We start from the raw sequence: 22228 nt of genomic DNA on the forward strand, positions 1-22228 counted from the left end.
TTAAAGCTCCATATAATTAGGATTGTGCAATAGTCCTTTAAGGTTCCTCCAATATGTACAGTAGTATAGAAAAGTTGGGGTGATGATCCTTGGTAGCCGTTTCTCTGTGGAATACAACTTACCGTCATCATTTTTAGCATTACCGGAAGACAGGAGTATCCAAATTAGGTAGGGGCCACCAAGAATGACAGCAAAGAATAAGAAAATCGGCCATGACTTAGAAGAGTTGGTGACGTCATTCTCTGCACCAAGTTGAGCCACAGCTCCAGAGCTTTCAGTCCATAAATCCTCATTTTCTGAACCCTTCCGCAGACCCATAAGTCTCTGCAAATGCCTGAAAAGGAACCGGATTGTTCTGACAAGTGCAAAAGCTGAAAAGACCTTTGTAAAGTGGATCTTCATCCTGGAGAAGTGGTTTGCCACATCTAGAACAGCCCGGAAGCTGTTATACACAGCAGAGAAGGTTGCATCCATCATCATGCTGACTGAGGAAAAAGCGTGAACAATACTTTTGATGGACTGGAACGCTCCACGGCTACTTTCTTCAGCTTGGCGCACAAACCTGCTGGGAGGAACATCATCTGTCTGAAATCTGTTGTAGCCCATTCCACTACCGTACCCATAGCTGTATGGACTGTGACCACCATAAAATGAACTGCCATAATTGGTGTAAGAGCCAAATCCTGTGGAAAAGGAATTGTATGCAGATTGGTAGGTGCTGAGTGAACTTGCTCTCGTCTGTTCAGACGGTCTAGGTAGGACAGGTGGTGGCACCCTGCTAAGAGATGGGTGTCCTGGTCTGGTGAGGATACTAGTTCTCAAGTCCAGTGGCGTAACTAGGGCAGGGCGAGCGGGGTGCGTGCCCTGGGGGCCGTTGGACCGGCAGTGCGGGGGGGCGCCGCTGGTCACGGTACCCGCCGCCCTAGTTAGCCATGAGTGCGGTCAGCGCTACACATTTACACAGGACCGGCGCTAGGCTTCCAGCGCCGGTCCTGTGCTTCACACCTGAGCCCGTTCCCTCCCCCTGAGCGCTTGCCCAATAGCGCTAGGAGGCGGGCTCAGGCTGTGCATAACACACGCATCGCCGCCAGCGCTGGCGGCGATGCGTGTGTTAAACAGCAGCCAATGAGAGTCAGATAGACTCTCATTGACTGCTGCAGCACCCACTGCAAGAGCCGGACTTCCGTCCGGCTCCTGCAGTGGGTAATGGGACTGACGTCATGACATCATGACGTCTGTCCCATTATGCTGAGCACGCCAGCCCGGGTGGGAGCGGCGTCACGAGCAGGACCAGGAGCAGAGATTCAGGTAAGTATATTTTTATGTATATATATATATTTTTTTTAACTTATCTGCACAACGGGGGAGGGGGGTGGCTACTACTGGGGGGACCTCTACTGAGGGAGGGGTGGCTACTACTGGGGGCGCCATTGGGAGGAGCTCTACTGGGGGGGGCTACTCTACTGGGGACTACTACTTGGGGGGGAACTACCACTGGGGGCATTATAAAAGGGGCCTACTACTAGAGGCACTGCACTCGGGGGACCACTACTGGGGGCAATAATAGGAAGGGCCACTACAGGGGGCAATGGATAGGGGGGATCACTACAGGGTGCCTGCATAAGGGGACCACTACTGGGAAAACTGCATGGGGGGGACTACTGCTGGGGGCACTATATAAAGGGCACTGCATAGGGGGGAGACTACTACTGGGGGCACCATATAAAGGGCACTGCATAAGGGGATACCGCTACTGGGCGCACTGCATTGTGGGGACTGCTACTGGGGGCACTGCATAAGGGGGGGCCACTACTGGGGGTACTGAGTAAGGGGAACTAATTGGGGGCTGTATAAGGGGGACCACTACTGGGGATACTGTATAAGGGGCACTACTATGGGCCTGCATAAGAGGGACCACAACTGCATACTGGGGGTACTGTATAAGGGGTACTACTGGGGTTAAGGTGCATATGGATAGGAATGTTCAGCGTGAAAATAAAGGGGTGTGGCATTTTTAAGTGACCACGCCCATTTTTTTCCACGCGCGCTGAAGGATGTTAGGGGGGGGCTCCCTTTTCTAATTTGCCCTGGGCTCCAAATACCCTAGTTACGCCACTGCTCAAGTCAGCTGACCTATGAAAAAATAATAAACATTATAGAAATGATAATAATCAAAACAACTCTAATTATAAGGATAAAGTGTTCCCTCTAGTCTGTTTTAGCAGGGTGTTGTGCTCTGCCTATTTTGTAGTAGGAACATTGCACCATGCTGATTGGATAATGCATCAGCTCCTCATCCCTTTGCAAAACTCCTAATTTGACGAGGAGGGATTGTAAGAGGTCTATGCCGCCCGGCTCCATTACCATCACTATCACCCTGCCCTGTACATTCTGTAACTCCAGCCTCTGACTCGCTGAGGGACTGATGGCTGAAAAACCAGGTCCTGGCTGCACAGCCTGAGTTGTGTGATTTTTGAGTCTCCACAAGCCATCTGATATCGTAGATTGGTGGATCTAGGATGAAGGTATGTGTGCAAACGCATCTTGGGTTTGTTGCACAAGATGATAGAGACAGTTTACACAGTGCCTGGAGGTATACATACTATTATTTCCTGTGGCTTAAAGGACTATTGCACAATCCTAATCATATGGAGCCTTAAAGGACCAGCACACTGGGAGTAAGCCTGCATACTACAATTTGGGACATTACCACATATGAACACCGTATCTTTTGAGGACCCAGACTATTACCGGATGATCAACATCTAAAAGGGACCTTCCACTATCGGTGAATATTACCATCTATATACAGCGGACTGTCCTATGCTGTTTATTTTGGCATCCTAAGTGTTTTTCCTTCAGGACAGGGGCGTATCTACAATGGGTGCAGGGTGTGCGGGGAATACGGGCCTCTGGGTCCAGGGGGGCCCCACACCACACACCCTGCACCCATAGAATGACTTACCTCTCCGGAGTCCCACGTTGGCGCGGGGGTCCGGCGCTGTAAAAACCACTGGAAAATGGCTGCCGCGCCATTTTCCCGGTGACCAGTGCATCCTCTATAGACTCTGGGCGCACTCTAGTGCCCAGAGTCTTTAACCCCGTCTCTGGCCGCGCACAGCTCAGTGCGCTGCCGGCCGCCGGACAGAGAGGAGGGGGGCGTGTCGGAGACTGCACACGGGCCCCCTCCTCTCTAGAAACTCCCCTGCTTCAGGAGCTGTGCATACTCAAGCAAAGTATGGACTAACAGTTGTGGGTGAGATCAGTGTCCTTTCTACTAAACAGAAATGAATTTTCTGTATTTTTAATTATTTGGCACAATCATTATGTATATGAATAAATTGTATATTTTTGATATCTAGATGATTGCTCTACCTTGTTTTTATAATTTTTATGTTCTAACATTTCTAGCACTACTTTTTGTTTATTGTATATATGTATTGGTAGGGAGTGACTATCCCGCTTTTAGTAGCTGCTTGGACAACATACTCATATCAGCGCCTGTGTAGCATCAGTTGGTGCTTTTTTCTGTTTTAGTGTGGCTATGTGGTGGGCTTCAGAATGAGGAAGGGTGACAGCAGGTGGTGGGCAAGGTGGAGAAGAGGAGAGGTAACTTGGAGAAAAGGCAGCGTACAGGGCTTAGTGGTGGAATAGCAGGGCCATGGTGGAATAGGAGTAAATAATAATGGAGTTGTGGGAGATACGGTGGAGAGTACTAGATGGGATGAAGGGAGACAGAGGAGAGGAAGGTGGAGGAGACTATGGAGGGAGGAAAGAGATGGGAACTGGTGGTAGAAGAGAGAATTATTTAGCTGCTGAGTGAGGGGGGGTGGAGCAGAAGAAAAGAGAGACATAGGCCCGTGTTCAATTAGTTTCGCGTACGCGATAAAGTTTCGCCTGCCGGAGTTTTCGCCTACATCTCATATTTTAGCTGCAGATACTTATCGGGTGTGTACTCGCGATTCGCCCTATTCAATTCCAAAAGACGCGAAAACGGAGACACGCGAAGTCAGAACAGGCGAAAAGTGGTGTCAGAATCGGGGAAATCTGCCTGAACCCCCAAAAAAGATGCGGAAAATTGGGGATCAATGTAGTAGTGCCCGATTAGCCCTAATGAAACATTTTGGGGTACTTAAGTTTGCACAATTGCCTCTAATTAGCGTCTTTGCACAAGTGGTGAAGAATGGCATTAAGCAGTATTTTTGAGAAAATATGTAGTCCTGCCAAATTTGGGGTACTTGAAAATGAGTGCAAGCATATTTAAAAGTTGCTAAAGTGAAATTATAAGAAACATAAAAAAACGCACCTTCAGCAAATACCTGCAATAAAAAAAACACCTCATCCATACTTGCAGACCCCCCAAAAGTCTATTGCGCTACTTTTTATGTTTGTACCCCTACTTTGCACTTTTTTGCCCCCTTTTTCAAAGTGCTTTTTTTGGGTGTTCCTCACTTTTTTGTGAGTGAGACACTCGGAGGACTGCGGATGGATTTCTCCATCAGGAAAGTCGGTGGTTTTGTGTTCTATATTTTTCATGCTGCTGGAGTCGGAGCTACCATCATCTGCAAGCCGCTGGAGCAGCGGGACTGTCAAGAGGGGTGTGAGTACAGCGGAGAACTGAGTTTTTCATTCTGCATTATTACATTGGAAGCGCATATTCATAGCGCTTTGTGGAACATCGTCAGCTATTTAGTTTTATTGGGCCATTTAGCTCTCAATTCACTGCTATTTAGCAGCTTTTCTTCTCAGTTACTGGACACACTGTTGCTAATTGCTGTGAAACACTGTCAGCTACTTAGTTTTATTGGGCCATTCAGCTTCCAATTCATTGCTACATGATAACATTTTTTTCTCAGTTATTCAGAACATTGCTGCTAACTGGCTCATTTTCACTTGGCTCATTGAAGCATTAGAGCTCAGATGTTCAATCCATCAATTTGAGAATAATAGAGATATTTTATTGTGATTGTTTATCTTCTAATTTAAATTTTGTGCTTCATTTGAAGACATGTTATTCATTTAAATACATATTGTGTGTATAGAATTTTCGTATACTCCCGGGAGTTTTATTGAGACTTTTGAAAGTTTATATACTAATATTTTAGCCTTCAATAAAGGTGGTTTACAAATACACTCCCTGACATGTGTTCTTAGACGCCGCCTACTTTTTTTGTGTATTTCTTTATTGTTGTTGGAAGTGTGGCAAAAACTTCCTGTGGGCGTGCTGCAATCTACACAAGGAGGGGGATTAACAGTACACCATTACTGGCACTTGGGCTATCTATCTTTTTTAAACTTTTTCACAACTACAATAGTATCTAATAAACAAAATGAGTTTGGAGCTATTAAAGTTGCAAGACTTTAAATTTAGGATAAAGTATTCTTAAATAGGTATAGGTGTTAAACAATGGTAGCGACTACAGTGGTATAGAGATAAATTGACAGTGATACAGGAATTATTCAAACAGTGTAGAGTCGAAAAACATACATACAAAAATTAAAGTGCAGCAAAATAACTGCTAGTTGCTTGCAATGCTGAAGTAGGGTGTTTGGCAAAAGGTGTGTCCAGGTTATAATGAAATCTGGTGGCTGAGTTGCAGGCATACTTGCCTACCCTCCCGATTTGGTCGGGTGCCGCTCCCAGCCTCCCGGGAAGGCAGGCAATTCTCCCGCAAGCTGCCGACCCCTCCTGCCCCCTCGCGATTACATGAGAATCCCCGGCGGGGGGGGGCCTGTGACGCGAATCAAGCCGAATTGCATCTTTTTGGACCCGCCCCCTGCTTCACAATGCTAGGATTATCGACATTGTGTAGCAGGGGCGAGGTCAAAATTGAACGAGTGTGTGGTCACAGCCTGCTCTGCCCACAACGGCCGGTCACGCCCCCGATTTTGCCGATCTGGCTGCCCCCTCCCGGAAGGGGCAGCCAGAATGTCGGCATCTCTAGTTACAGGGTATCCAGAAGCTCAAAGTTGCAAAGAGTTCTTTTTAACTGTGTTCCTCCTGTTTAACTACTGTCTAACTCTTTAAATTATAATATATCACTATATATATTACTTATATAAAAGAACTCGCAAAATTAAATGAATCTTCTATAACCATGTGTCTAATAAAATAAAAAGGAATTATAAATAAAAAAACATACATGGTAATATACATTAGAATAAAATAAAATATATACATGCTAGTATGTAAGCTGTCATGGGCTAGTTCCAAAATGACACATTGTGTCCAGCGACAGCAAACGTTTGCTCTCACGCCCCATAAAGATACACAGGAAAATTGACTGATATGTGTGAAGTCGAGATTGCGCCTATGCTCAGCGACATAATTAAATTCCCCCTATAAATACTTTGCAGCATATGAGATATATGTGAAGTATCAGTGGGTACACACTGCAATAATCGGGCCAATCGGCCAATTCTTGGCTTATTGATCGGATTATTGCACAATGTTGTACACAGCACATGTAGCCAACTGTTATTCATATACCTGGCCGATTGGCTCCCAACATCAGGAGTGCTGCCCGACATTTGTCTGTCCCAATGAGCAGATGGTTATGCAGCTAATGCCGACATCATCTGACAAACTGCATGCAGAACACATCACCTAAACCAACTATAGGGAAATGTGTCATTCTTATAGTTACGCTAATTGTATGGTGTGGTACAGGAAACTGTATGTTCTCTGGATCGTGGATCGTTCCTCTGATCTGTCAGATGTGTACCTAGATCCAATGAGCCCATACATCTGTGACCGATTGAGGCAATTTCCTCTTCTGGCTAAGGGCCTTATTCAATTAGCGGCGATATTATCACCCACTATAATATCGCTGATTTTTCGGCGATATTATCGCATTTATCGACGATTTTTCATGTTAAAATGGAGAAAACTTTTCTCCATTTTAAAAAAGGGGGAAAATGTGCAAAATCCCTATTTTTGTGTTAAAATGTGGGGATTTCTTACAGAACCCTTTGGACAGCTCCACTAATGATACTTTAGCAAAAAAAATCTCATAAATTGCGTACTTTAGCGAAAAACGTCCTCTGAAATTTTATTTATTATTTTTGTGAAAAATGCATTTAATGTATTGGGGCTGGTATTTTGAAGAGACATAAAGATACACCAAGTGTTTTAAACATCGCACGTGGCTGGCGCAGGCGTTTTTTAGCAGTTTTAAAAATCCACCTGCGCCAGCCACGTGCGATATTTAAAACACTTGGCGCATCTTTATGGCCCTCTGAAATACCAGACCCAATAAGTTAAAATAATTTATCACGGGAAAAAAAAATTTGACCGAGATTTCAGCGCCCTTTTTTCGCCAAAGTACGCAATTTACAATTTTTTTTTGTCGCTAAAGTATCATTTGGGGGGCTGTTGAAAGGGTTCTGTAAGAAATCCCCACATTTTTACCCAAAAATAGGGATTTTGCTAATTTTATAGCCTGCCCTAGGCTGGTAGAAAAGTTTTCTCCAGTTTTAGGGTTTTAGGTGTAAAAATGCTGTTTTTCGCTGTCATTTGCGAAATCGTTCACAATTGGCTGATCGAGGCCGATATATATCGTACGGCCGATTCGCAAACGACGGCGAAAACGACCGATTTTGCTTCTAATTGAATACGGCCCTAAGGCGGGGTAAGGGGATTGGGGATATTCAACATGTTGAAAAATCTTGATTCCCTGATGCCAACCCGAAAAAGGTCAGATTCAGTGAGCCTGGAGTTTCAACATGTTGAATTTCCCCGATCTTCCGGCATATTCCCACTCATCAATGTCATTCGCGGACCAGGTCGGCTGCGGCAGAATGGGGAATCGTGGCCCAATACTCACAAGATTATCAAATCCACCCTTATGGTGGCTACTTGACTTATCAATGTTTATATTTTTGTTCCTGGTAAACCTAGTCCTAGGGTTATATATTCTTAAGGCCCCCATACACGGTGCGATTGCACCGTGCAAGGCGACAGAGGATCTGTCGTCCGACATATCGGGCGTTCCGCAAACACAGTGCGATCGGGTGGCCGACCACCTGATATGCCGGCTCCCCCTGTCTCACCCGCATAGCAATGAATGGGATCGCACATCGCATCCCCTGATCAGGGGGTGCGATGTACGACCCCGCAGGAGCGCGTTCGGCCCGATATCAGGGCCATACATGGTGCGATATAGCAGGCTAATCGCACCAATCAGTTGGATCGCCTGCTATATCGCCCCGTGTATGGGGGCCTTTATTCTATAATGAGCACAGGTCATAGTGGTCTATTTACTAGGCCTTGGATGGAGATGAAGTGAATGGAGATAAAGTACCAACCAACCAGCTCCTGACTGTCATTTTTCAAACACAGCCTGTGACCTGGCAGTTAGGAGCTGATAGGCTGGTACTTTACTCACTTGATCTCCATCCAATGCTTAGTAAATAGATCCATAGTATCCTAATATAATGTTGTTTATCTGCATGTTTACAGATCTTATTAAGGTTGGAGCCCTATTTGTGATTGTTACACACAGCTAAGGGATCTCTTCATAGCTTATATATCATTGTACAGTAAACACTATCACACAGTACGTATATGTGACTGTAGCCTCCAGTACAGCAGGGGGCGCTAGACCTCAGGTCTGTCTCGGTGTGTAATTGTATAGTCTCCCTCCTCTTGACGAAGCCTGCCTGGCATCCGTCCTCAAAATACTTCCCCCGCTAGTGGTGACACGAGTCTTTTGGTCCGTGTGTTATATGCACATTACAGTCTTTAGTGATTGTTTTGCTGCATTGAACATTTATGAACCGGTGTCTAATTTCTGCTTATGTACTGACAGCTCAGCCTCCATATACACAGTGCCCGAGATCCAGGATACACTTCCCTCTGCCCCTGCATGGAATATCTGCATCTTCTCATTTATACATAGCACATCATTGTGAAGGTAAGACCATAGGCATGTAATAGTACTTTATTAAGCGTACACTCGTTGTGATTGTGCACACTATACCAATATCAGCATATGTAGCCAGGCTATTGCGGCAGCCAGATCTCTGTGTATGCATATTCTATTCCTCTCTCCTGATGGGTAACAGAGTATGTCATGTATCTTATCAGAGGTGTGCATCTGGCTTCTAGAATAATTAGGTTGCATTTCAGATAAACTTTATTTTCTCACGTTTTTTTTCCTATATTATCCATTACTTACTCACAGTGGAGGCGTCTGTATTGTAGTCCGAAGTAATATTCATGGCACAGCTGCCCATTAATTCATTAAGAACTAGTGACAAAGCAGTTTAGTTCAGGTACATGTAATAATATATAATTTTGTCCTATAGATATACTGTATAGATCTATCTATTTTCACACATCAATGGCTCCGTCTCTCCCAGGTATCAATAAATTTGCCTTGGTGGCCGCATGTAAAACTTAGATACTTATCGGTAACAGGCAGCACTCATAGGACTTGTAAGAAGTATTTGTTCCAAGACAATCAGCTGATTGTCTAACTTTTGGAATAAACACTTCTTACAAGTCCTATGAGTGCTGCATGTTACTGATAAGTGTATATAAAATATATATATTATATATATATATATATATATATATATATATATATACACACACACACGCAAAATACTGTGCAAAAATTTTAAGCAGGTGGAAAAAATGCTGCAAAGTATGGGCCTCATTTACTAACGAGTTTTATCTCAAAAACTGGTGACAAATTTCACTGTATATGTATATGATAAATGGGGCTCCAGCCAATCAGCTCCCAACTGTCAGAGAAATGACAGTTGGGAGCTGATTGGCTGGAGCATCATTTATCACACACAGTGAAATTTATCACTCGTTTTGGTGATAGAACTCGTTAGTAAATGGGGGCCTAATGGAGCATACACACGGTCAGATCTGTCAGATGAACGATTTGAACGCTTTAACCAAAGATTTGAACGATTTTTGACTGCATTAAAATGAATGGAATCGTCCAAGTCTGACTACAAAAACATCAGATGTCAGATATCGTTATCTGACCATCGGGAACGCGCATTGTTCAAATCGTTCATCTGACAGATATGTCAGATTTTCCTTCAGATATGAACGATTTTTTAAATCGTTAGCGTTCAGATCTGAAGAAAAATCCGATCGTGTGTTTACGCCATAAGAATGCTTTAAAAAATATAAGTAATCTATTTGGGATGTGTTCAGCATCCTGGATCCCGATGGTCATCAGAATACCGGCTCCTGAGTCCATATGGTTGGAATCCCAACGCTAAGTATTAGGGCTAAACTTATGCTGCAGAAGGGACGGTTAGGGTTAGGCTGTAGGAAGGGTGGGTTAGGGCAAGATTTATAATACTCGCCAACATGCGTCAGGATGATGACCGTTCAAATTCCTGGAGCCGCCCCTGTCCCCATCGGGATTCTGTCCTCCGGGCTTGTATACCCTATCCGTTTATCCTTACAGCAGGCACAACAAGGTAAAGCATATATTGAAAAACTGCCCTTTCGGTCACAAAGATTAGCTTTTCAGCACACAAGCTATAGACTGAAGAGTATAATGTTAGAGATTATAACATACCTATTTGCTGTATTGTACTACTGTGACCTATTGCATATTTTCTATTAGTTTATGTGCTAGTAGACCACCATTATAACACCTCATTACAAGCACAATCAATCAATATGGGGTACATTTATGAAGAGGTGGCTTTGAGTGTAAAGCCGTACTAATATTAAGTACAAAGCCCAGCGTGTCTTGCACTTAATATTTGTGCTGCTTTAAATTTTGGGGCAAAAGCTGCAGCTTGGTAAATATAGAGCTAAATCTAGCATACCATTTGATACGAAATGACAATCCTATTGTACATTCATAGGCAGATGTTTAAAAGCTTCTGTACTTTAATATTTAACTTGTATATTAACAGTTAAATTATATTGTTCACTAATGCATAGCAAAAGTTTTTTTTTTATTGTAAGGTAGTGATTTTGATTTTGGCTCTGAGTTCGCTAAAACACTAGTATGTATACTCCATCTTCTTTGAATAGCAGAAAGGAGAAAGTGTGTTTTTATTGATAATTTAGGAAAAAACTGTGTGGCATACTGTATATATCAAAGCTTGATGTGAGATATATATCACCAACCAATCAGCTTCTAACTTAATTGTTGCAGGCTGTGTTTAAGAAATGATAGTTTGGAGCTGATTGGTTGGTGATATATATTTCACAATTTTATCTCACATCAAGCTTTGATACATATGCCCCTGTAAACAGGTCTCCATTTTATTCCTGCTTTACCAGTCATAGCTTTAACAAGTATGCGTTCTGTTCCCAAGGGTTATACAACATGCTTTTGATAGAGGAAAAGTATAAACCAGTTGCTCAGATCTTGTTGTCTGCTGGATCATGTCCCAGATGTGTCCTTCGCTTCTGCTGTGCTGGATCTCCCACTCTTTACCGGCTTCCATACAAGGTATTTTTTTTCCTTTTTAAGAGATTACAAGGTGTGGAATATCCTCATCGTAAGCTCTCTCTGTTACTGTATTTCCAGTTTAAAAAGTGGGTGTATTGTATTTCTATTTTTCTAGCATTAATATCCCTGCGGATTATTAATCCATTTTGGCAGGAAAATGCTTATTGTATGGATGAGCTTCACGGTGAAGGTTCAAAACTTTATTACTAGATTTGGAGATGCACATTACGAGTATAGCCCAGCCATCCCTTCTGGGAAGTTTCTGCTCTTGTTGGAACCCTATGAGCTAGGAACCATCTGATTGGATGAGTAAGCTGTCTGGGCTTCATGCACTCCCAGATAGGGGGAGAAAGATGTTGTAGACTAATGTCACTCAATGCTAAAATTTTCATTTTGGATGAGATCTACATGAGGTAAAATTAAGTGTTACCGTGATTTGGCGGCTTTCCATATGATTCTAACAATAGGAGCTCCATTCTCCTGCGCAGACGGGCTTTGTGCAGGACTGTCACAGTCCTTCACCTGTGAATGGATGATCTTACAGGGAAATGGATCAAACCTGTTAAAGAGGGGTTGTGGAGAAGTTTACCATAGCAACCAATCAGCTTCTAATTATCATTTTATAGGATGTACTTGATAATTGATAGCTAGGTGCTGATTGGCTGCTAAGGAAAACGTCTCCAGTTGTCATCTCTAGAAGGTTTGCTACATCTCATAGTGTGAACAGGCCACCCGTGCAGACATAAAGCTGGGTACAAACTGGAGTGACGTTGGGATGATTTGTCGTTGCTCAGTCTGTACGTTCAATATGCGCTCTCCCGCGGTCACATGCTACGTCGTCAGGTTTGATGTGCTGCACATTTATTTTATCTCACTTTGCTGAAAACTACATTTGTATTGTCGCACGGGTTTGGCTTTACCTACGGGATATCATGGAGCGCTCATTCTACGTGATATCCTGCAATGATTTATTTTATTACATCTTTTACAACATATGATCAGGTAGACAGATCAGTTGTGCTTACAAGATGGGTTGTAATTTGCATTGGAATCATATGAGACTGTTTTTCCATATTGGGTTGGCTTCCGGGTAGAATCTGCACAATGTTCCAGACTATGCGTTTTAGTGAAAGCTCTGGGCCTGATTCAGAGCTGATCGCTCGCACGATGTGTATGCAAATTGCGTAGGCAGTGCAATCGCACAGCAATGCATTAGCACGTCCAGTATTTCTTAGAGAACGATCACATAGTGTATGCAGACACCCACCAGCCTGTCTTCAGACGCCCACTTGTGCATGTCATATCCAGGAACTGTATGCAACCATCGGAACATCTGATGCTATCGCAGCGCTTGAGGTTGACCATACCCTGCCGCAAGCACTGCGAGCACTTCAGTGTAAAAACAAGCCAGGTGACGTGTACTATGATGCTATCTTATAATTATGCACACCTAATGAAAAAAGGTTGTGCAGTTGTCCTACCCATTGTGATAAAGAACTCACGGGTATATGAACTATATTACATTTCAACTATCTAGCTAATTTTCAGCTATTTTCGTGGTTATACATGTCCTATACAGGGGAGCGCTGAGTGTTTAGTCTGGGCAACATTTTTCACAGATATTGTAGAATACTTAGTTATATGAATTCATATTTAAAAATAAATGTGATACTGCTATAAATCAGCAACCACAAAGCACTGATAATGTCTAGATTGTAATAATTTACTTAAAATAAATAAACCATTGGAATCATTTTAGGATCTAGCTGAGGAGCTGCAGAAATTCCTGGTTCGGTCTCATAAAGAGGACGCTGATGAACATAATGCTCCACCAAGTAAGAAGGTCAGATTGGAAGACACAGGTGGATGTGACGCCGAATCACAGAGCTACAGGGACATAAAGGACTCTGACTGTGGGACTCCAAGTACCTGTAATCTGTGCCTGGGGATTCTGCAGCATCTCTGCAATACAGAGTTTGTTAAGAAGGTAACGTACACGGTGTACACTCAGAATAGATCCTAGCGGTGTCGTTGTACCTATTCTTATGTTCCGTTCCCTCACTAACTTTCTTTTAAATTATTTAGATAATTTGCCCTTTGTACAATCATATCTTTGTTTAAAGAAAGGGTTTGTTTATATTAATAGTATCCATTTATAATATGTATAGAGGGTGGTTAGTATGAGGTTATATTTTGTATAGTGCTAATTATGGAATTGTCTAGTTATGCTATTCTTGGACCACACCTCTGATCACAAATCCAAGTAATCTAAGTAATAACACGTGATTCTCCTGTCAGATCATGATTTAACTATGCCCCTTCGGTTATTAGTTTAGAACAGGAATACACTAGGGGGTAAATTCCATTAGCCATGGAGGGTACCGTGGGCTTTTAGCTTTAGGTTTGAGAGCCTGGAGCTATTCAATTACTGCCCGAGGTAAGCCCCAAGGGTACATGTAACAGATTTCTGTACGCACCACAGGAGAGTGCAAACAGAAATCTGCCTTAAGTGTACCCTCGGGGCTTACTCTGCGTGGTAATTGTAAAGCTCCGGGCATTTAACCCGGTATCTATGCCTTACCGCGCATTAGCCGAGGGGCTTAGAGCGAGATAAAATTAAATAGCTCCAGAAACTTAACATGGGAACTAAAAGCCTGTGGTAAGTCCCATTTCAGGACTGTGGTAAGCTCCACTGGGGCAGGGACTGATATGAATGGCCAGATATTCTCTGTAAAGCTGCATAATGTGTGTTCTATATTCATTACTAATAATCAATATTTAAATGGGTAATTCTGAGGTAGCAAAGATAGCGAAAAAGAATTAAGTGACGCTGAATGCAGCAGTAAAATAGTCGGCGTCAGACTATTATCATCTTTTCTTTATAAGGTTCCGCAAAGTGCTCACTACACTGTTCTGAGGTTAAAAAACATATCAGAATAATAGAGCATGAGTACAATACATGACCGTCAACCATTCCATACTGTAGGTAGTGAGAAGACAGATCAGAGCATTGCAGTAACATCACACGGTAGGTGAGAGACATGGGCATACAAGACGACACAATGACATTACAAGTAGGCAGAATAAGAATGAATGGATACGGTTTCAACCAAATTGCATGGTGGAAAAAGGAATTCAGCCTAAGACATGGAAAACAGGCATGGCAGACATTAATATAATAGTTAATGCAGAATAACATGAAAGGATTCAGGGCCTGATTCAGACCCGGTCGCAAGCACTGAGCGCTCGCAACCAGGTCGATGGTGGCCCAGAGCGCATGCGCACGACGGAGCCGGCTCCATCGTGTGCATGCACGAGACCCGGCTAGCGACAGGCAAACCGTCGCTCCGGGTCTCGCGCCAAAGGGGGCGTGCTGTCGATGTTGAGTGACAGCACGCCCCCTTTGGTGGGCGGACCGGGGGGTGGCTGCCCAAACAGAGGCGTTCCCATGTGAACGCCTACCATTTGGGGCCGGCCCCACTGACATCACAAGTGATGTTAGAGCCGAAATCTCTCTGGGGCTTACGGCAACGAGACCCTACCACAAGGGTCTCGTCACAATCCCGATGGTCGCGATGGTCTTGACCATCGCGACCATCTTCCTGACCGCTCACCCACAGCTATCATGCCTGCTTTCAGATGGATACTTTGCACCAAGGATAGGGCTGGTACAAGTGAGCACTGATAGTGATGCCGGCTAGGAAACGGATAGGGGCCGTCTGGCTGTAGACGTGTGCAGCTCTGCATATACGCAATGCAGGAACAGTAACAGCCGTCTTGTGTCTCATATCAATTTAAACTAATCAGAATCCTAGGGCCGTTTATCAATAAGCTAATGCTACATGTTGTATGAGGACAGATTGAACATAGGTAGACAAGGTGAGAAAGAAAAGCATGGAACAGAGAATGTGTGTGTGTGTGTGTATATATGTGTGTATATATATATATATATATATATAAACAGTAGCAATGCTCCCCTGAGAAACCTTATTGTATCCAGCCTACTCTACCACCACCCTCACCTCTGGGAGTTTGATCCCTTGGCAGGTGCATTTGGTAGAAATAGTACAAGAGAAACCAAGTGTGTGATTTACTGTATATTAATGAGGCAATATGATTAGGCATCAGCTTCTTATCTCTTAGCGTGTATAAGCCATTGTTATTACCAGCTACTCCATGCTGGAACCACGATTGGGCCTCCATTGGTGAAATGGAAGTAATGAACGAGTGAGTTATCGTGTATGAGATGCCTTTCCTCCGTAGTGACAATGACAAGTGCTCATTTGCTTTTGTACAGTAGGTTATTAAATAATTTGAATAAAAGGAGATTTTGATATAATTTTAGATAATATTACAATCATCTGCTGCATCTTTTAAAATAACATTTAGAAAGTGAGGATTTGATCTAGTACTGGTCGGGGTACCAGGATGGGGTGGCGGGCGTGGGTTGGGTATGCGGTGGGCCAGTTATGCCACCATTTGCACTGGAATGAAGGACAGATCAATGATTTCTACTTCAGGGTCCATAGGGGGTCCACAGGGTTGACCTTGGGGTTATAGCTGGAACAGGATCCATGGGCACCACACAGTTAAGCTTTTAGCTCCCAGGATGCACTTGGGTCCTCCTCTATACCCCGCCCCCGAGCCACAGGCACCTCAGTGTAAGCTGGTGCCCGGCCGGAGTCGGTCACCGCGCAGGGGGGCTGCAGGAGCAGCCCCCAGAAGCTTTTTATTTTAAGTTAAATTTTATTTATTTTTAATCTATTTTTACTACAGACGGCAGCGAAGGGCTGTCTGTACAGACGCCCACGCTGCCGCTCTGATCCCCGACTGGCGCCGCGACGCCAGTACTGATCTGGGGATCGCGGCGGGAGGGCAGAGTCCCTACTAGCCGGACTCTGTCTACCTCCCAGGACTGCTGCCGGAGTCGCCGGGGATTCAGGTAAGCCGCGCGTCGCTGGCTAGCGGCGGCGCGCGGAATGCCTTAAATGCAGTCCTTTAGCCTCCGGTCCGGGGGACAGACCGGAGGCTGCTGGCAGTGGCGGCGGGCCCCCCCATAACCCGTGGGACCACTAGACCACCAGGGATAACCGGCAAGCGGGAAGCCAGCATCCCTGGGGTTATGGCCAGCCAGGGGAGGAAGCCTTCCCTGTCAGCGGCTCCTCCCCTCAGCTCAGCGCGCCTTTCAGCACGCAGTCTGGCGTCGCTGAGCTGCAGCTACTCGGCCACTCCTCCTCTGAGGTCTCCAGCGGCCATTTTCCCAGTGGCAGCGCAGATCTCAGGGAGCACGCGGACCGGTCCCCCTGTGTACCTCTCCCCTGATTAAGGACAGCGTACACAGCACTATAGCCCTCCCAGACACTGAATCTGGGCAGGTTGATTGTAGTGGAAAGGTGCAGTGAGTATATCTTCCTGCATGGTATGTGACTTTTTGCTAGTGCTGCCTGTCTGTGCTTATTTTCCGCTTACTGTCAGCTTATATCTATCCCTTTACTTCTCCTACAAGCCCTGCAGGTGTGTGGGGGAGGGGCGTTTCTACTGACCTCACTTATATAGATCACGTATTTGTGAGGTCCGTCACATACAGTTGTGTGCTACTCAGTGCCATATTGTGGGCTGTTGTTCAGCACACCGGTGAGTGCGTTTTACTTCTACCCTGGTGCCAGATATATAATATATTCTGTCATGTCAGACGAGGAGGTTGAGCGCTCAGTGGCTCCGGTGTTGGCCTCCTGCGGACGCTGTTCTGCAGGAGTAGATAGGGAGGATTTGTCACAGGATGGCCTGTGTAGTCGATGCCAGGTGGCTCCTGGCCCATCCAGACCTTCTCTGGCGCAGGAACCACCGTGGGCGATGTTTTCTCAAGTGCTGGTGTCTATTGCGGACCGTCTGTCGGTCCCGACTGCTCTCCCTACTAGGGCGGTGCCCCAGCCGACCATCCCCCATTCCCCGGGTGTCCCGCAGTTATTGCGGAGTCCTCCTGGGTCTCAATCAGTTGGTCCCTATGCGGGGTTGCCTATGTATATACAGGCTTCCCCTGTGCCGCAGCAGCCTGTGGTACCTTTTCAGGCCCCTATGGCGACGCCTCCACCATGGGTGGATGTGCTCTCCAACTCCGTGCAAAATTTGGCGGCCGCTTCCTCGGCTTTTCAGTCAATGTTGCAGACTGACATGCCTTCTAGGATTTCTAAACGCCCACTCATGACACGGGCTGCTCAGGTATCGGACTCAGAGGGTTCCTCAGATGATGGGGAGGTCCCTGATGACACTGACTCGGACGCCTCGGTCCAGGAAATGGATACCAAGTCGTCCATTAATGTGCGAGCACTAGTTAGGGCGGTGCGAGCTATTCTTCTTATAGAGGATGAGGCACCGGTTCCTAGGTCGAAGTTTCCTAGTTTCAAAAAAACTAAGGTGGCTTCTGCGGTGTTTCCCCTGTCGGATCAGTTGACGGATCATATGGCGGTAGCTTGGCAGGCGCCCAGTAAGAGATTCCTTCCTCAGAAGCGGTTGGCTTCTAATTACCCCTTCCCTGAGGCACATTGTAAAAAATGGGAAACTCCACCGGCGGTGGATTCCCATGTCACCCGTTTAACTCGGGGCGCCACCTTACCATTACCGTCGATATCCTCGCTGAAGGATCCCACGGACAGGAAAGTTGAGACTTGCTTAAAGTCTATTTACTCCCTCTCCGGGGCGGTGGCCCGACCGTCCATGGCCATTTCCTGGGTGGCCAAGGCCATTGAGGGGTGGGCCAATGCATTGGAAGATACCTTCCCGGACGACGCTCCGGATGTCCAGCGGGCGTTGTTGGGACAAATGAGGGACGCCGCTTCTTACATTGGAGAAGCTTCTTTAGATGCTAGTCTGCTGACCTCGCGGGTATCGGCTGCAGCGGTGTCTGCCCGCCGATCCTTATGGTTGCGGTCCTGGAGAGCGGACTCTGATTCAAAGAAAGGTCTGGAGGCCTTACCTTTCAATGGGGAATTACTATTTGGTCCGGACTTGGACAAAATAGTGGACACCCTGGCTAAATCCAAGTCGGCCTTCCTCCCTTCGGCGGCACTGCCTGCTAAGGTTCGGAGTTCGGCTTTTCGTTCCTTTCGGGTTCAGGGTAAGGCGAAAGGTCAGTCCTTCCCGAGACAGTCTGCGAGTAAGACGGCCTCTAAACCCAAGAAGCAAGCCTGGAGTGCTCGGCGCCCTTCTTCCAAGCAGGAAGATAAACCTACGGCCTGATGGGACGGGCCTCCCTCTGGGGGACCTCAGAGTGGGAGGCCGACTTCTTCTATTTGCCCAGTGCTGGCACAATACCACCACGGATGCCTGGGTTCGAGAAGTGGTCTCCCAGGGGTACGCCCTGTCTTTTCGGCACAGACCACCCCACCAGTTTTTCTGCACAAGTCCTTCTCAGAACAAGACCAAGGCGTTACAGGTTCAGGAGGCTATAGAGTCCTTGCTGAAAGCAGGGGTCATTGTTCCCGTTCCTCTATCACAACGAGGGACGGGGTATTATTCGTCTCTGTTTCTGGTGCAGAAACCCAATGGTTCTCATCGCCCTATCCTCAACTTGAAGTCTCTGAACAAATTCCTCAGAGTTCCCAAGTTCAGGATGGAAACGTTACGTTCCATCATTCTGGCGATGGAACCGGGGGATTACATGGTGTCCCTGGACATCCAGGACGCCTACCTCCATGTTCCGATAGCATCTTCACACCAGCGGTATCTGAGGTTCGCTATCCTTCAACACCACTATCAGTTCCGGGCGCTACCCTTTGGTCTCTCCACGGCACCGAGGGTGTTCACGAAGATTATGGCGGTCATGGCCGCACATCTTCGGAACCAGAATGTACGGCTGCTGCCGTACCTGGACGACCTCCTGTTGCTGGCGAGCTCCCCGGAGGTACTGCTTCAACATCTCCACCTGACGATCGCTTGCCTGCAAGCACACGGGTGGTTGATAAATTGGAAAAAGTCCTCTCTGATTCCATCACAGCGGATGGTTCATTTGGGAGCCCTGCTGGATTCGCGTCAGCAAAGGATCTTCCTGACTCCGGAGAAGGTCGCCTCACTACAGCTGCGGATATGCAGTTGCCTGAGCCGTTGCCGCCTGTCGGTCCATTCGGCTATGAGAGTTCTGGGGTCCATGGTGTCGACATTCGACATGGTGGAATTTGCCCAGTTCCATTCCCGGCCCCTGCAGGGGCTGATTCTATCAGAATGGAACGGGTTACCTCACCGGATCCGCTTTCAGGTGCTGGTGTTGTCTCCGGACGTTCGGCTATCTTTGGCTTGGTGGCTTCAGACAGCTCATCTGGTCGAGGGGCGCCCATTTTGGATCCCGGACTGGGTCCTGCTCACGACGGATGCCAGTCTCCGGGGTTGGGGGGCAGTGACCGGCTCTTTGTCGCTTCAGGGTCGTTGGTCAGCGGAAGAAGCACTTCTCCCCATCAACATCCTGGAACTGCGGGCAGTATACAAGGCCCTGCAGTCGTCCGGCCCCGCTCTTCACGGAAGGGCGGTACAGGTGCAGTCCGACAACGCCACCACGGTGGCGTATATCAATCACCAAGGCGGAACTCGCAGTCAGGCAGCGATGTCGGAGGTGTCTCGTATCCTGTCTTGGGCGGAGGGTCACATTCCAGCGATCTCGGCGGTCTTCATCCCCGGAGTCCTCAATTGGGAGGCGGACTTCCTCAGCCGTCACGACGTGCATCCCGGGGAATGGTCGCTTCACCCAGAGGTGTTTCAGCTACTCGTGGACAGGTGGGGACTGCCGGAGCTGGACTTGATGGCCTCCCGTCACAATCACAAGTTGCCCGTTTACGGGTCAAGGACAAGAGACGCAGGTGCAAGTCTGGTGGACGCGCTGTCGGTGACATGGACGTTTCACCTGGCGTATCTGTTTCCTCCGATATCCCTGCTTCCTCGGGTTCTGCGAAAATTCAAGCAGGACGGCGGCATGCTCGTGCTGGTAGCTCCGGCGTGGCCCAGACGTCCTTGGTACTCCGATCTGAGGAGCCTCTCCATCGACGCTCCGTACCTTCTTCCTCAACGTCGGGACCTGTTGTCTCAGGGGCCCTGCCTTTACCCGGATCTGGGTCGGCTGTCTTTGACGGCGTGGCTCTTGAGACAGCCGTCTTGAGGTCTCGGGGCTTCTCCAGTTCGGTTATTGGTACGATGCTCAGGGCACGCAAGCCTGCTTCAGCACGGATTTATCACAGAGTGTGGCACACTTACTTTCAGTGGTGTGAGTCCAGACTTTATGATCCTCAGGTGTTCCGAGTTTCTAGGATCTTGGAATTTCTTCAGTCAGGATTGGATCTCGGCTTACGCCTTGCATCTCTGAAGGTTCATGTGTCCGCCTTGTCCGTGTGGTTTCAACGGCGGATTGCAATACTACCAGACGTTCACACCTTTTTCCAAGGTGTTCTCAGGATCCAGCCTCCCTTTGTGCCTCCTGTGGCTCCTTGGGACTTGGCGGTGGTGCTACGGGTCCTGCAGGGTCCTCCGTTTGAGCCTCTTGAGGCGGTGGAGCTCAAGTGGCTGACATTTAAGACGGTTTTTCTCCTGGCAATTGCTTCGGCCAGGAGGGTGTCTGAATTGGGGGCGCTTTCCTGTCGCCCTCCTTTCCTGATTTTTCACCAGGACAGAGCGGTGCTCCGCACTCGTCCTGAGTTTTTGCCCAAAGTGGTCTCGAAGTTCCATATTAATCAGGAACTTGTTGTGCCAGCTTTTCAGTCCCCTGATCTTTCAGCTGGTGAGACTTCCTTAGATCTGGTCCGGGCGCTTAGAATTTATGTAGACCGGACGGCTTCGGTTAGGAAGTCTGATTCCTTGTTTATCCTCTTTGGTTTTCACAAGAGGGGTTGGCCTGCCAACAAACAAACGTTAGCCCGTTGGCTTCGTTCCGTTATTTGTGAGGCTTATGCACAGGAGGGCTTACCTGTGCCAGCCTCTGTTAAGGCTCATTCCACTCGTTCTGTGGGTCCCTCTTGGGCTGCTAGACGTGGCGCTTCTGCTGTTCAGCTGTGTAGGGCGGCCACTTGGTCTTCAATTCAAACGTTTTTGAGGTTCTATGCGTTTGACACCTTTGCCTCTCAGGATGCATCCTTTGGGCGCCGGGTACTCCTTTCAGCACAGGAGCGTCTCCGCCCTTAGTTGTACTGCTTTGGGACATCCCCAAGGTCAACCCTGTGGACCCCCTATGGACCCTGAAAGAAAACAAGAGATATGGTAAGAACTTACCTTTGTTATCTCTGTTTCTACGAAGTCCATAGGGTCCACAGGGCGCCCGCCCTGACGCACCTGGCTTCAAATGGGCTGTGTGGCTGGTCACCGGTTTTCCGTCTCCTATTGCTGTGAGTATGGTTTCTTGTGTGTTCCAGTCTTCCTTCTCTCTGTTCCATATTCTCCTCCGGCCTAGGCTGCTTACCAACTGAGGTGCCTGTGGCTCGGGGGCGGGGTATAGAGGAGGACCCAAGTGCATCCTGGGAGCTAAAAGCTTAACTGTGTGGTGCCCATGGATCCTGTTCCAGCTATAACCCCAAGGTCAACCCTGTGGACCCTATGGACTTCGTAGAAACAGAGATAACAAAGGTAAGTTCTTACCATATCTCTTGTTTTTTCTAAGCCAAACTTAATTCTAAGAAGGCCTCTGGATCATTCCTTTAAGTATTTTCAGATGGGCCAGAGTTCTTGATATACCCCGAGCAGCAAGTTATTGTTTAGTCTTCACAGGTGTTATCAGGCCATAGAGAAGTGAAATATAATAATATGAATTGGCC

The 22228-nt window shown here is 46.8% G+C and overlaps 1 protein-coding gene and 1 pseudogene across 2 annotated transcripts in view; one reads left to right on the top strand and one right to left on the bottom strand.

The window, feature by feature from the left end:
- Nucleotides 1-6531, bottom strand: LOC148518290 (peroxisomal membrane protein PEX13 pseudogene; annotated as a pseudogene).
- A 2142-nt stretch (nt 6532-8673) lies between these two features.
- The window catches only part of PUS10 (pseudouridine synthase 10), a 114203-nt gene continuing 100648 nt past the window's right edge, over nt 8674-22228 (top strand). For both annotated transcript variants that reach the window (XM_088477557.1, XM_088477558.1), the window contains exons 1-3: nt 8674-8915; nt 11308-11444; nt 13204-13431. In XM_088477557.1, coding sequence (XP_088333683.1) covers nt 8774-8915; nt 11308-11444; nt 13204-13431 — 507 coding nt within the window. In that variant the 5' untranslated portion in view covers nt 8674-8773. The remainder of the gene's footprint in view (nt 8916-11307; nt 11445-13203; nt 13432-22228) is intronic.

Source organism: Taudactylus pleione, unplaced genomic scaffold (assembly GCF_031769625.1).
Source record: "Taudactylus pleione unplaced genomic scaffold, aTauple2 ptg000201l, whole genome shotgun sequence".
Taxonomy (NCBI): Eukaryota; Metazoa; Chordata; class Amphibia; order Anura; family Myobatrachidae; genus Taudactylus; species Taudactylus pleione.